A 12,794-nucleotide genomic window follows, 5' to 3' on the forward strand; every position below is an offset into this window, starting at 1 on the left:
GGGATTATAACCAGGAGGGGCATTGCTGAACATCGTGTGTGTCCCTGTTAGATGTAGTCAGAGTCCATACTTCATGGTGAATGTACCTATTCACACTCCCATCACTGGCTGAAGAGTTTCTTTTGTTCCACAATTGTGCCAACACCTCTGTGCTCAGACAGAAAGAAATTTGCCCATGTGATGGTTATGAAGTGGTATCTTACTGTTTTAATTTGTACCTTTTAGACTAGTGTATTTAGTATCTTATTATTTGTTTATTGAACATAATGAGTTTCATTTTCCATGAATGTCTGTCCATATTATCTGCCTATTTTTCTGTTGAGTTTGCTTGCTCACTGACGTGTAGGATTTTTTTTTAAGTTCTCCTTGTACTCTGGAAGCTAATCTTTTTCTAATCCTCTACTGGTAACTTCTAGGCTGTGGCTTGCCTTTTCCCTCTGTTGATGGTATAGTTTGTCACATATGTAAAGTTTACTTTTCTTTTTTTGTTATTAGTATTTCCTTTTTTTCCAAAATTTTTATCTTGAAAAATTTCAAGCCTGAATACTCTGGTGTAGATTCATTAGCTGTTAATATTTTGCTGCAGTTGATACAGTCTTTTTTTTACTGTACTGTCAGAGTGAGCTGTCTCCTTCAAACCCTTTTTCTTTTTTTTCTTCTTATTTTACCTTCAGTAACATGTTGATAAAGTATAAGACCAAGCTGATAATAGTTAGGATTGTGTTCAGCTGTATGTAACTAAAAACCCGAATGATAGGGGTATACTTTTCTCATGTAACATGAAGCCCAGCTTCCCACTGTCATCAGCGTCCTAAGATCACTTTGTATTTGTTTGAATATCCTTGAGCACTTGGCTTTTGTCTTTACAGATGATCACCACAACTCACAGCATTTCATCCATATTCTAGGCAGGAAGAAGGAAGTGCAAGGAGGAAGGGGAAGTACTTACATATGGAGGAAAACAATTTTCCCAGAAATCCTCATCAGACTTTGCTAATTATTCATTGGCCAAAATTACGGTATAATCTAGCTGCAAGGGAGTTTGGGAAATGTGGTTGTTGTTTTTTTTTTCCAACTGATCTGCTACTGCCTGAACAAAATTGGGAATTTTGTTAATAAGGAAATAGAGCAGAATGCCTTGTGTCTATCACATAGTATGCTTGTCTTGCTCCTAACTTTAAGGGTAATCTTTTAGATTTTTTATAGTTTAAATAGGATGTGTATTCTTAATTTGGGGGAAAATTCTATTAGATTATGCAGATTCCTTTCCATTTCTGGTTTTTCTGAAGTTGTCACAAATGGTTGTGGAATTTTACTGAATGCTTTTTGTTTATTGAGATTACCTTAAAAAAATTTTTTTTTCTCCTTTAAATCTGTTAATGTGGTGAATTACATAGGCACTTTTTTCCCTACTAATTTTTTTTAACAGCTTTACTGAGATACAATCCATATACCATACAATTTGTCCATTTCAGGTGTACAGTTCAATGATTTTTATTGTAGTCACAGAATTGTACAACCATCACCACACTGAATCTTGGACACTTTCAAGAAGAAACCCTGTACACATTAAGAGTCCCTCCCCATTTCCTCCCAACCCCACGCCCCACCTCCAGCCCTTCAGTTCAGTCGCTCAGTCGTGTCCGACTCTTTGCGACCCCATGAATCGCAGCATGCCAGGCCTCCCTGTCCATCACCAACTCCCGGAGTTCACTCAGACTCACGTCCATCCAGTCAGTGATGCCATCCAGCCATGTCATCCTCTGTCGTCCCCTTCTCCTCCTGCCCCCAATGCCTCCCAGCATCAGAGTCTTTTCCAATGAGTCAACTCTTCACATGAGGTGGCCAAAGTACTGGAGTTTCAGCTTTAGCATCATTCCTTCCAAAGAAATCCCAGGGCTGATCTCCTTCAGAATGGACTGGTTGGATCTCCTTGCAGTCCAAGGGACTCTCAAGAGTCTTCTCCAACACCACAGTTCAAAAGCATCAATTCTTCGGCGCTCAGCCTTCTTCACAGTCCAACTCTCACATCCATACATGACCACTGGAAAAACCATAGCCTTGACTAGACGGACCTTTGTTGGCAAAGTGATGTCTCTGCTTTTGAATATGCTATCTAGGTTGGTCATAAGTTTCCTTCGAAGGAGTAAGCATCTTTTAATTTCATGGCTGCAGTCACCATCTTCAGTGATTTTGGAGCCCCCCAAAATAAAGTCTGACACTGTTTCCACTGTTTCCCCATCTATTTGCCATGAAGTGATGGGACCGGATGCCATGATCTTCGTTTTCTGAATGTTGAGCTTTAAGCCAACTTTTTCACTCTCCACTTTCACTTTCATCAAGAGGCTTTTTAGTTCCTCTTCACTTTCTGCCATAAGGGTGGTGTCATCTGCATATCTGAGGTTATTGATATTTCTCCCAGCAATCTTGATTCCAGCTTGTGTTTCTTCCAGTCCAGCATTTCTCATGATGTACTCTGCTGCTGCTGCTGCTGCTGCTGCTAAGTCGCTTCAGTCGTGTCCGACTCTGTGCGACCCCATAGATGGCAGCCCACCAGGCTCCTCTGTCCATGGGATTCTCCAGGCAAGAACACTGGAGTGGGCTGCCATTTCCTTCTCCAATGCATGAAAGTGAAAAGTGAAAGTGAAGTCGCTCAGTCGTGTCCGACTCTTAGCGACCCCATGGACTGCAGCCTACCAGGCTCCTCCATCCATGGGATTTTCCAGGCAAGAGTACTGGAGTGGGGTGCCATTGCCTTCTCCTCATGATGTACTCTGCATATAAGTTCAATAAGCAGGGTGATAATATACAGCCTAGACGTACTCCGTTTCCTATTTGGAACCAGTCTGTTGTTCCATGTCCAGTTCTAACTGTTGCTTCCTGACCTGCATACAGATTTCTCAAGAGGCAGGTCAGGTGGTCTGGTATTCCCATCTCTTTCAGAATTTTCCACAGTTTATTGTGATCCACACAGTCAAAGGCTTTGCATAGTCAATAAAGCAGAAATAGATGTTTTTCTGGAACTCTCTTGCTTTTTCCATGGTCCAGTGGATGTTTGCAATTTGATCTCTGGTTCCTCTGCCTTTTCTAAAACCAGCTTGAACATCAGGAAGTTCACAGTTCACATATTGCTGAAGCCTGGCTTGGAGAATTTTGAGCATTACTTTACTAGCATGTGAGATGAGTGATACATAATACCAATAATTTCCTTATTAGTCTCTCTGTTACCAGTCTTTCTCTCTCTTACAGTTCATTCTTCACATACAATATTCTTCAAAACAACAAATCTTTAAAAAAAAAAAAAAGTAAAAATCAGATCATTTGATTCCATATTATTGCCCAGAGGACAAAATCTTCCATATCCTGCTCCTTGCATTCCCTCATCTTGATCTGTAGAAAATGTCCCCCATTCTCTGAGAATATGATTGATTTATGTCTCTGAGTCACTTGTCATGGTCTTTCTGCTTGCATTCTATTTCTGCTTGTTGAACTCTGCCTCATTGCCAGCTCAGGTGTTACCTTTGTGCATTTTTTCTCTTGTCCCCCAAGATAGAATCAGTTATTCCTTGTGTGTGTGTCTGTTCCCCCCCCCTTTTTTTTTGCCCTCATTTTTTTTTTTATGGAGGTAAACTTTTATATTCAATGAAATGCAAAGATCTTAGGAGTACAAGTTGATGATTTTGGTAAATGTATACACCTTTATAACCATCACCCCAATCAAGATACAGAATATTTCCAGCAGCCCAAAAGGTTGTCTCTTGCCCACTTCTGGTCAGTCCATACCCACCGTAGGTAACCACTGTTTTGATTTCTACCATCATAGTTTAGTTTTGCCTGTTCTTGAACTTCATGTAAATGAATGATACAGTACAGACTCTTTTTTTTTTATTACCCAGACTCTTATGTCCAACTTCTTTCACTCATTCAACTTCATGTTCTTGAGATTTATTCTCATTTTATATATTTCTGTAGTTTATTCTTTTTTATTCCCTGATATGAACATAGCACAGTGCTTTTATCCAGCCTCATGTTGGTGGACGGAGAAGGCAATGGCACCCCACTCCAGTACTCTTGCCTGGAAAATCCCATGGACGGAGGTGCCTGGTAGGCTGCAGTCCATGGGGTCGCTAAGAGTCGGACACGACTGAGCAACTTCGCTTTCACTTTTCACTTTCATGCACTGGAGAAGGAAACAGCAACCCACTCCAGTGTTCTTGCCTTGAGAATCCCAGGGATGGGGGAGCCTAGTGGGCTGCCATCTATGGGGTCACACAGAGTCGGACACGACTAAAGTGACTTACAGTACAGTTGTTGATGGATATTTGGATCACTGCTAGTTTGGGGGTATTGTGAATAAAGCTGCTGTAAACATTCTTTTTTTCTTTGGCTATACTGCACAGCATGTGGGACCTGAGTTCCCTGACTAGGAATCGAACCATGCCCCTTGCTACAGTGGAAGCATGGCGTCTTAATCACTGGACTGCCAGCGAAGTCTTTACGAACATTCTTGAACAAGTTTCTGTGAACGTGTTTTCATTCTCCTTAAGCAGGTGCCTAGTGGTAGAATGTTCAGTCATGAGGTAGGTAGGTGAATGTTTATAGGAAACTGCCAACAACATTTTGCTTACTCTTTAATAATATTTTCACAAAAGTTGTATTGATTGGTTTCTGTCTGTCTCTTCTGTAGGGCTGATAGCTCTTCAAACCTGGGACATATCTTACTCTTTGTATTCATACCAGTGCCTAATAGTGTCTGGCGCATATTTGGTGCTCCAGAAATGTTGAGTAACTGTTAGTTCTTTATTTTTCTTTTATGGAACTTATCACAGTCTATCTTATGGGTTGTATTCATCTTTCTTCCCTATTAGGTTGCAAGCTTCTTAATGAGGAGGAATTTGTTTTATTCCTGTTTGTGTTTCCCAGAATATCTTGTGGCATTGTTTTGAAAATTACTTGTGATGGGTGGATGATTGAATAAATAAGCCTGTCACCTAGAAGGTGAAGACCCTGGGCAGAAAACTGAGAGAAGTTTGCTTTCTCTCTCTACTGACTGAGAAGGAGGAGAGAAGGAAAAGCAGGCAAAGCTTCTATTATATCCATTGCCTATATTTGGGAGGTGGTTGTGCTCACTGAGCCTTCTGGCCTGAGATGAACATTGTGTGCTACTGTGTTTTGTCATATTTGCCTCCATTCCAGTAATAAGCCTGCAGCAGTGAGAGAAGGGTTTTTACGTTTCCTTGGTGTGACTGGTCCTAAAGCGGGTTGTGTGGATCAGTAGAAAGTTTTTTAATAGCATTGTTTTAGCCAATATTTTGGCCACCTGATGCCAAGAGCTGACTCATTGGAAAAGACCCTGATCCTGGGAAAGATTGAATGCAGGAGGAGAAGGGGATGACAGAGGATGAGATGGTTGGATGGCACCACTGACTCAATAGACATGAGTTTGAGTAGACTCTGGGAGTTGGTGATGGACAGGGAGGCCTGGCGTGCTGTGGTCCATGGGGTTGTGAAGAGTCAGACACGACTGAGCGCCTGAACTGAACTGACACATTGACATAGAACTAGGTTTTCACTTCACAGGATCTGTTGCTTATGAAAGAGAGGAAATGGATACAGTATTTGGTATTCTGTTCTTATTTTGCAGTTAAATCCAGATGTGAACGTTTTCCAGAGGAAATTTGTGAATGAAGTTAGAAGATGTGAAGAAATGGACCGAAAGCTTCGTATGTGCATTTTGGTCTTGTCTGATGTTCCTCTAGTGACCCCTTTGTCTTAAATTAGAGTCCTCTTCATAAAGGAAGAAAATACTATGAAAGGAAAAAGAGAGAAAAAACCTTGCAGTCTAATGTGAAGATGAATTTCTTGTGCACAAGTAGATGTGTGGTATTTGGGCTCGGTGGTGCTTAATAGAAACTTTGAGATGACAAGGCTGCAAGCTGAAAATACTGTTTTTTGTTTTTCTTTTATGATAAGAGTTTTATGTCAGTGCTACACTGTAGAATTCTGAGAGATAGGACCTAGAACACCATCAATTTTAGATGGCAGCATAGCCAGCTTTAAATTGTCTATTTATGCGGGAAGAACCTAACATTTATTGAGGTACTATTGAGAGTTAGGGTGTTCATACGCTTTATTTTGTTCATTCCTCACAGCATTCCTTCAAGCAGGGTATCAGTTTCCTTATTTAAGTAAATGAGGAAGCTAAAGATCAGAGAGGTTAAGTGACGTGCCCAAGAATGTAAGTGGCCACGATGGAATCAGTGTCTGAATCCAGGTTGTCTGCCTCCAAAACCCAAGATCTTGCTGCTATATGAGGCCAACTTTCAGTTAGGTGAATTTAGTCTCTGTGCTGAAAAACAAGTCAGTAGTTATCACCTGAAAACACACTTTTCTCCTGTGTTTTGGGGCTTTTTCTGTGCTTTGTTTCTTGTTTAACTCAGAGCTGACCTATTTTCAAATTTAACGAAACCCTTGTAGGTTGGAGTTGTCTCACTAGTGTGCTGAGGGTCAAATATTCTACTGAGTAACACTCTACTTTAGCTCTCCTCTGCACCAATATCTGTGACCAGAGCCATCACACAGGGTTGAGAGCTGACACAGATGAGAACCAGTGTTAAGATCAGAAGAGGGAAAGAAGACAGTAGTGGACTGATAAACCTCTTTGCAGGAACTGTGCTTTAGAGAATGTGGGGTAGGAGGAAGAGCGGTGTGAAGCGAAAAGGAGGTACAAGTTCTGCTTCTTTTATATGAAGAGTGTCTTTCTTAGAATGAAGCTCTTCTTAGCCAGGTTTGGGATCTTATTATTTTTTTCCTCAGATATTGGCAGTTCCAGACATGTGGATCTAGACATGAATGTTTTGATTCTGTCGTTCTAGGATTTGTTGAGAAAGAGATAAGGAAAGCTAACATCCCAATTATGGACACTGGTGAAAACCCAGAGGTGCCCTTCCCCCGGGACATGATTGACTTAGAGGTAAACAATTCTTCTGAGGAAGCCAGAAAAGTTTCTTTATATTTCAGGGCAGAAATTACTTTCCTAACTAGATGGAAAGTAGAATAATTCTTGCCGTCCTTTTCTGTTGATTGCAAGGTTCTTGTGGACGGGATTAAAATGAATTTCCTTTTTTATGATATAAAAATCACTGTGGTATTAATATCTCCAATACTGTCACATGCCACTAATGTTTATTGGCTTGTTGAAAATTTATTGGATTAATGTTAATTTAACTAGTAATTTATTAATAATCTCATAAACTGAATCTCATAAAATCTCGATAGACTTTTCAATCATTATTTTATCTAAAGTCCGCTGGGGGATTTAACCAAGTGTATAACAGAATCTATAGACAAAAAGAGGCTATTTTAAGCAAAAAAAAAACCTTTATAAAGAAAACCACCCTGGTAAAAACACAGTACAGTCATCCCGCAGTAACCAGGGAAGATTGGTTCCAGCCCTTCCCTCAATATCAAAATCTGCTGGTGTTCAAGACCCTTGTATAAAATGGCTGTAGTATTTGCATATAACCTACGCTCATCCTCCCGTATACTCTAAATCCTCTCTGGATTACTTATAATACCTAATACAATGTAAATGCTATGTTAATCATTGTAAATACAAAGTAGATCATAGGTAAAATAGTTGCTAGTGAGCAACAGATTCAAGTTTTGCTTTTTGGAACTTTCTGGAAAATGTTCCTCCCCAAATATTTTTGACCTATGGTTAACTAACCATAACTAAGCATAACTATGATTAACTATACAATCTGTGGATATGGAACCAAAGAATACACAGGGCCAGATGTATTGCTGGGTAGATATGAAGATAGCTTTGAACATTCAGCCTGGTCAGCATTCTGCGGGATGGATTATTTCATCTGTTTTTTAGAGCAAGCATTTTGAGCTTAGTGTGAGTTAATAGTTTGATTGTTTGTTTGTTTGTTTTGTTTTTCTATAGGCTAATTTTGAGAAGATTGAAAATGAACTGAAGGAAATCAACACAAACCAGGAAGCTCTGAAGAGAAATTTCCTAGAACTAACTGAATTAAAATTTATACTTCGCAAAACTCAACAGTTTTTTGATGAGGTCAGACTACTGTTTCTTTTAGTATTTAAGCAGCTGATATTACACCAGCACTAATGGGCCATATTTTTATTCCAATAATTATTTTAATTTGCTAGTTTGGGAACAATACCATTTCTGCACCCTGTTTTAGTTGAAGAAATGTCAGATTCTGTTCCATTTTCCATGCAGTACACAGCCAGCCATGGTTTTGTATATTTTTGCATTTTCAGCAGTTTTTCATCTCAAAATGAGGAAAGGAATCCTAAAGTAGTTGTGTAAACATAGATGAAATTTTACATATGAAGGTAAGTATATGCTTGAAGTTGAAGCAACAGGAAAAAGTTATACATGAAATTGAAACAAAAATTTAATCTCCAAACCTTTTGTCATTAAATTTTAGCTTGTATCCTCTATGGTTGCTTGTCAGCCTTTGAGCATATTTTTAAGTACTCCAGATGGCAAGCACACTTAATTTGAGAGCTGTTTTTTATGTTGTATGGAAAATTGGTAGGATTCTTGTTTGAAATTCCTGGATTTTCCTCTAAACTCAACTTCAGTACCTTGTAGGGGCAAAATGTTAATAAGTTCCTGGGTTAAAAATGTAGGTGACTCAGTTGCCAGGGGACAGCTTGCTGAAGTGACCCCACCACAGGGATTTGGAACAAGGCTCTCAAAAGGCTTCCTTCTCCCAATTAAAGCTGGGGAGGAGTCTTAGCTTCCGGAGTGGACATGCTTTTACTGATGGCCTAAAATATGGGTAACTCTTCTATTTTATAGGTGTCTTTGCCACCCGATTAGCAACATCGTACATTTCATAGATTGTCCCAGTCACTATTCAGTATGCCTTCCCATAAGTTCTTTTTTTAAAAAAAAAATTTTCAGCCACGCCTTGCAGCATGTTCCCCAACCAAAGATCAAATCCATGCCTCCTGCACTGGAAGCACTGCAGAGTCTTAACCACTGGACCACCAGGGAGACCACCCCATTAAGTTCTTTATTTCCTTTGCTCAACAACAAAAATTAGCAAAGCTTTTAAAAAAAAACAAAAGGCCTGCTTTAGTTAGTATGTGATAAGTCCTCGGTTTCACTTTTAATTTCTATGTTTTGAAGAAAAAATAACTCTCCCTAGTTCTCTAGCCTGGAGCAGGGGTTTGCCAACCAGCAACATCAGCCTCACCTGGGAACTTGTCAGAATGCCAGTTCTCAGTCCTCACTCAGAAACCCTGAGGGTGGGGCCCAGCGATCATTTTCACAAGGTGATTCTGAAGCATGCTAGCGTGAGAACCACACGGGGCTGGGGAAAGTCAGCTGAAGACGTGTTACATTCCTCAGTAACTGAAGATCTGACTCAGAGAAACCATGCTAATTAACAAGATCTACTGGAGCCAGGGAAAGGGGGAAAAGCTCCTAGGAATTAAATTGCCTGGTCCTGAGAATCAGGATCAGGCTACATATCAGGAGAGAGAGGGTGTGAATATTCAGTTTGCTTGCTGAGTTGAGAATTTTGAAACTGACTGTAACTTCTTTCACCAGTCCCCACTATCATCACATTAAAGGATGTGGGACAGTGTAATTAGCTCTTTCCAAGTGTTCCAGGTCTTTTGCAACAGGCATGGTCACTTATGTCAAGTGGTTTTTGATGAACAAATAATCTGGAATTCCAGTATACTCACTGCCTAAACATTATTATTATTTAATAATAATATTATATTTAATAATAATACAGCATTATTATTGTTGGATCATTTGAAGAGCACTTGCTGTTTGTGAGGCATCAGCTGGGTGACATGGTCTCTGTGTTCAAGGGCTATATCACTTAGTCATGTCTGGAAACATCCACGAACACAGTGACTCCCTAGGCTCACAGATGGCGTGCTTTTTATACGTGTCCAAGCTGCTGCCCACAGATCCAAAGTAAACCTGGCCTCAAGATCAAAGCTCAGTTACTTTTATCATTATTGGGTACTTAGTTCTTTGACCCTCTCCCTGCCTTTTTCCCCCTTTTGATATACCCTTTAGTTTTTTGCTGGGATATTGATGAGATATATGAGAATGTTTTTCATAGTCTCCTGAGTTTTAAGGATTGGGATAGACTTCCTAGTCTAGTTCATTCTGGGAGAAATTCTGAAAAAAAGACTGACAAATGGACTCCCTTAAGGAAAATAGTTTTTTTAACTCTTCATTTTATAATACAAAAAAAAAAAACACACACACACACACACACAATAATAGTAAAAACAAAATAAGCAGAATCACTTGGAAAGATGATATAAGATTTTAAAATTGTTACTGTGGGTTTAGGAATTTTCTTTGTGGTTAATAGGTGTAAACATGAAATGCCCATCTTGAGAAGTCAGGCATGACCTTCACACCCTCTCCATTTTGCATCGTTTCCCCCCTCCTACTCATGCAAAGCATTTTTTTGAGCATGAGGCCTTGGCTGTGAGAGGCTCTTCTGCTGCTGTCGTCATCAGTCCCACTATTTCCAGTGGCAGGAACCCCTCCTTTTCCCTCCTCGTGCACAGTCAGCATCTTGTCCACTCTCGCCATTAGCTCACAGCCTCAGCCAGGCCCCTTTCAATAGCCCCTGCCCTGCTGAGGCCAGATAGCAGCCTCAGGGTCCCTGCCAGGACAGGAGACAGAGCTGCACAGAGTTAAGCACGTCTGCACCTGCGAGTACACGCTTCACACGATGCAAAAGATCAGGAGACTTGGGACCTCGAGTCTCAGAAATGTAGACTTTTCATGAGCCTTTCTTCCATGCCTGAGATTATAATGTTTGTCAATGGCCTGAAACACTACCTATTTTAAACCCTTCTTTTGAATATAATTTGGTGAATATGATCAGTAATTTACAATAATGAGTTAGCAGAAAATGACTAAATCAGAAAATGATTCACTGCGTCCCCAGGCATAGGGGTTATGATTGGCCAGGTGTGGAGAAGGGGAGAGGTAAACACATATTGAATAGTCTTATGATTTATGATGATTACAAATTCAACTTAGCCATTTCTTATCCAGAGCATTTTAAATGACTTGTTAATGATTATCCTTTTCTCAGTCTTCTTGCTTATGAAGAACTGTAAGAGCTGGAGAGATTTCTCTGCATCTTTTACCATAAGCACCATAACATATGAAAGCGTAAAGAAGACTGGAAAAGTAATGGTTAATGGCATGCAGAGCCCTGCCTTCCTTTCCTTCTGAGTTTTCCATCCATCTGCTTTCTTTACTTTTCTTTCCCATCTGCCATCTCCTTTGGGGCTTGCGTGAATACTTCGGGTGATTAAATGTAATTTTTTTCTCATGTCAATGGAAAGAAAAGTATTTGCTCTTGGTCATGTAGCTTGAACTGGATGTGCTGCTTATACTGAAGAGTAGAAATAGAACTATTGAAGTTGTGCTACTTCCTCTTTCAAGGCATGGTTTTAGTATTCTGACTGGGGGAACGGGTAAACCAGAGGGCACAGCAAGTAATGTAGAAGAACTTTGGCAGTATTTTTATGAAAGAACCCAGATTAGGACTGAGATACTTGATGACATGGTTTTAGATATTGCTTTAAAGGCCCTCAGTTAGTGGTTCTGGACAGTTTCTCATCAGGCACAATTATTTCATTTGAAGGATTCTTAAGTTTGAAATGGTGTAATTATTAATTAGAATATTATTGTAAATTTGTATTTGATTTTAATTCTGCCCTTTTTTTTTTTTTGGTATTCCCAGAGATTCTAGATGGAGCCTTCTCCTTTAGAGGAGCACTGTTTGCTTTTCCATCAGTTCTCCCCTTTAGAGCACATATTTGCACTGAGCTTTATCTTTATGGTTTACTTAAACCAAGCATTGTGAACCATGCAGTAGAGTAGACAGGAGGCTTGTGAGTTTCACTGGTTTTTGCTAAGGGACATCCTAAGAGCAAGATGAAATGCTGTAGTTACTCTGGATCCTCAAAGCAAGCTGCCTGTGGTTTGTAGTCAGCGGATTTGATTTTAAGCAGAAACAAGAACTGCGCACTTGAGAACAAGTAGTAACCTGTGCCCTCATTATCTCATCTTCAGTTCAGTTCAGAAAGTTTCCCAAATCTCATGGTGGTATTTCTCTGCACTTCTGGTGTGCCCACTGCCTATCCTTCATTTTTTTTTTTAAACAAATTTTTTTCTTTTTTCTTTTGGTCGTTGAGAGTTGATCCTGCTTCTAGAATTTACTTCCCAAACAATTGCTTTCACTTGTTTAGACTTTCAGACTTATCTGGTTTATACTCAGTTCCCCACCCCCACCCTGTGACTTTACATTTATAGTCCTGTGACTATCAAGAAGGGATCCCCTGTGGCTTTTTTTTAATAGCAGGATTGATAAGAGTAGAATCAAACTGAAATTTGGAGTGAAGATGATGAGAAAAATTCTCCTGACTTCATTTTTATTTAGTTCTGCTTTTGAAAAGGAAGATTCCTCTGGCTCACTTCTAGTCTTTGGTCAAACAGGTAGGCCATGGATATTGAAGCTGGGGAGATGAGGCAGTGGAGCGGTCAGTTAGCCTTCATTTCTTAGGGCAGCTCCTCCTTCCTGGTGAGAGGAAATAAGGCGAGACGTATTGTGGAGAGAGAGGCTGAGAGGAAACGGGGCAAGAAGTATTGTGTAGAGAAAGGCTGAGAAATGTAGGTCTGCATCTGAGAAGGTCCTGCTCCTCCTCCATTTTATTGTATAAACTGTCGTGGTGGAAATCATTTTAAATCTCAACAA

General features: G+C 40.0%; 1 protein-coding gene across 7 annotated transcripts in view; it reads left to right on the top strand.

Annotated features, from left to right (window-relative positions):
- ATP6V0A1 (ATPase H+ transporting V0 subunit a1) overlaps positions 1–12,794 on the top strand; it is a 55,227-nt gene that overhangs the window by 9,522 nt on the left and 32,911 nt on the right. For all 7 annotated transcript variants that reach the window (XM_070773509.1, XM_070773512.1, XM_070773508.1 and 4 more), the window contains exons 3-5: positions 5,645–5,723; positions 6,876–6,973; positions 7,955–8,083. In XM_070773509.1, coding sequence (XP_070629610.1) covers positions 5,645–5,723; positions 6,876–6,973; positions 7,955–8,083 — 306 coding nt within the window. The remainder of the gene's footprint in view (positions 1–5,644; positions 5,724–6,875; positions 6,974–7,954; positions 8,084–12,794) is intronic.

This window comes from Bos indicus, chromosome 19 (genome assembly GCF_029378745.1).
Source record: "Bos indicus isolate NIAB-ARS_2022 breed Sahiwal x Tharparkar chromosome 19, NIAB-ARS_B.indTharparkar_mat_pri_1.0, whole genome shotgun sequence".
Lineage (NCBI taxonomy): Eukaryota > Metazoa > Chordata > Mammalia > Artiodactyla > Bovidae > Bos > Bos indicus.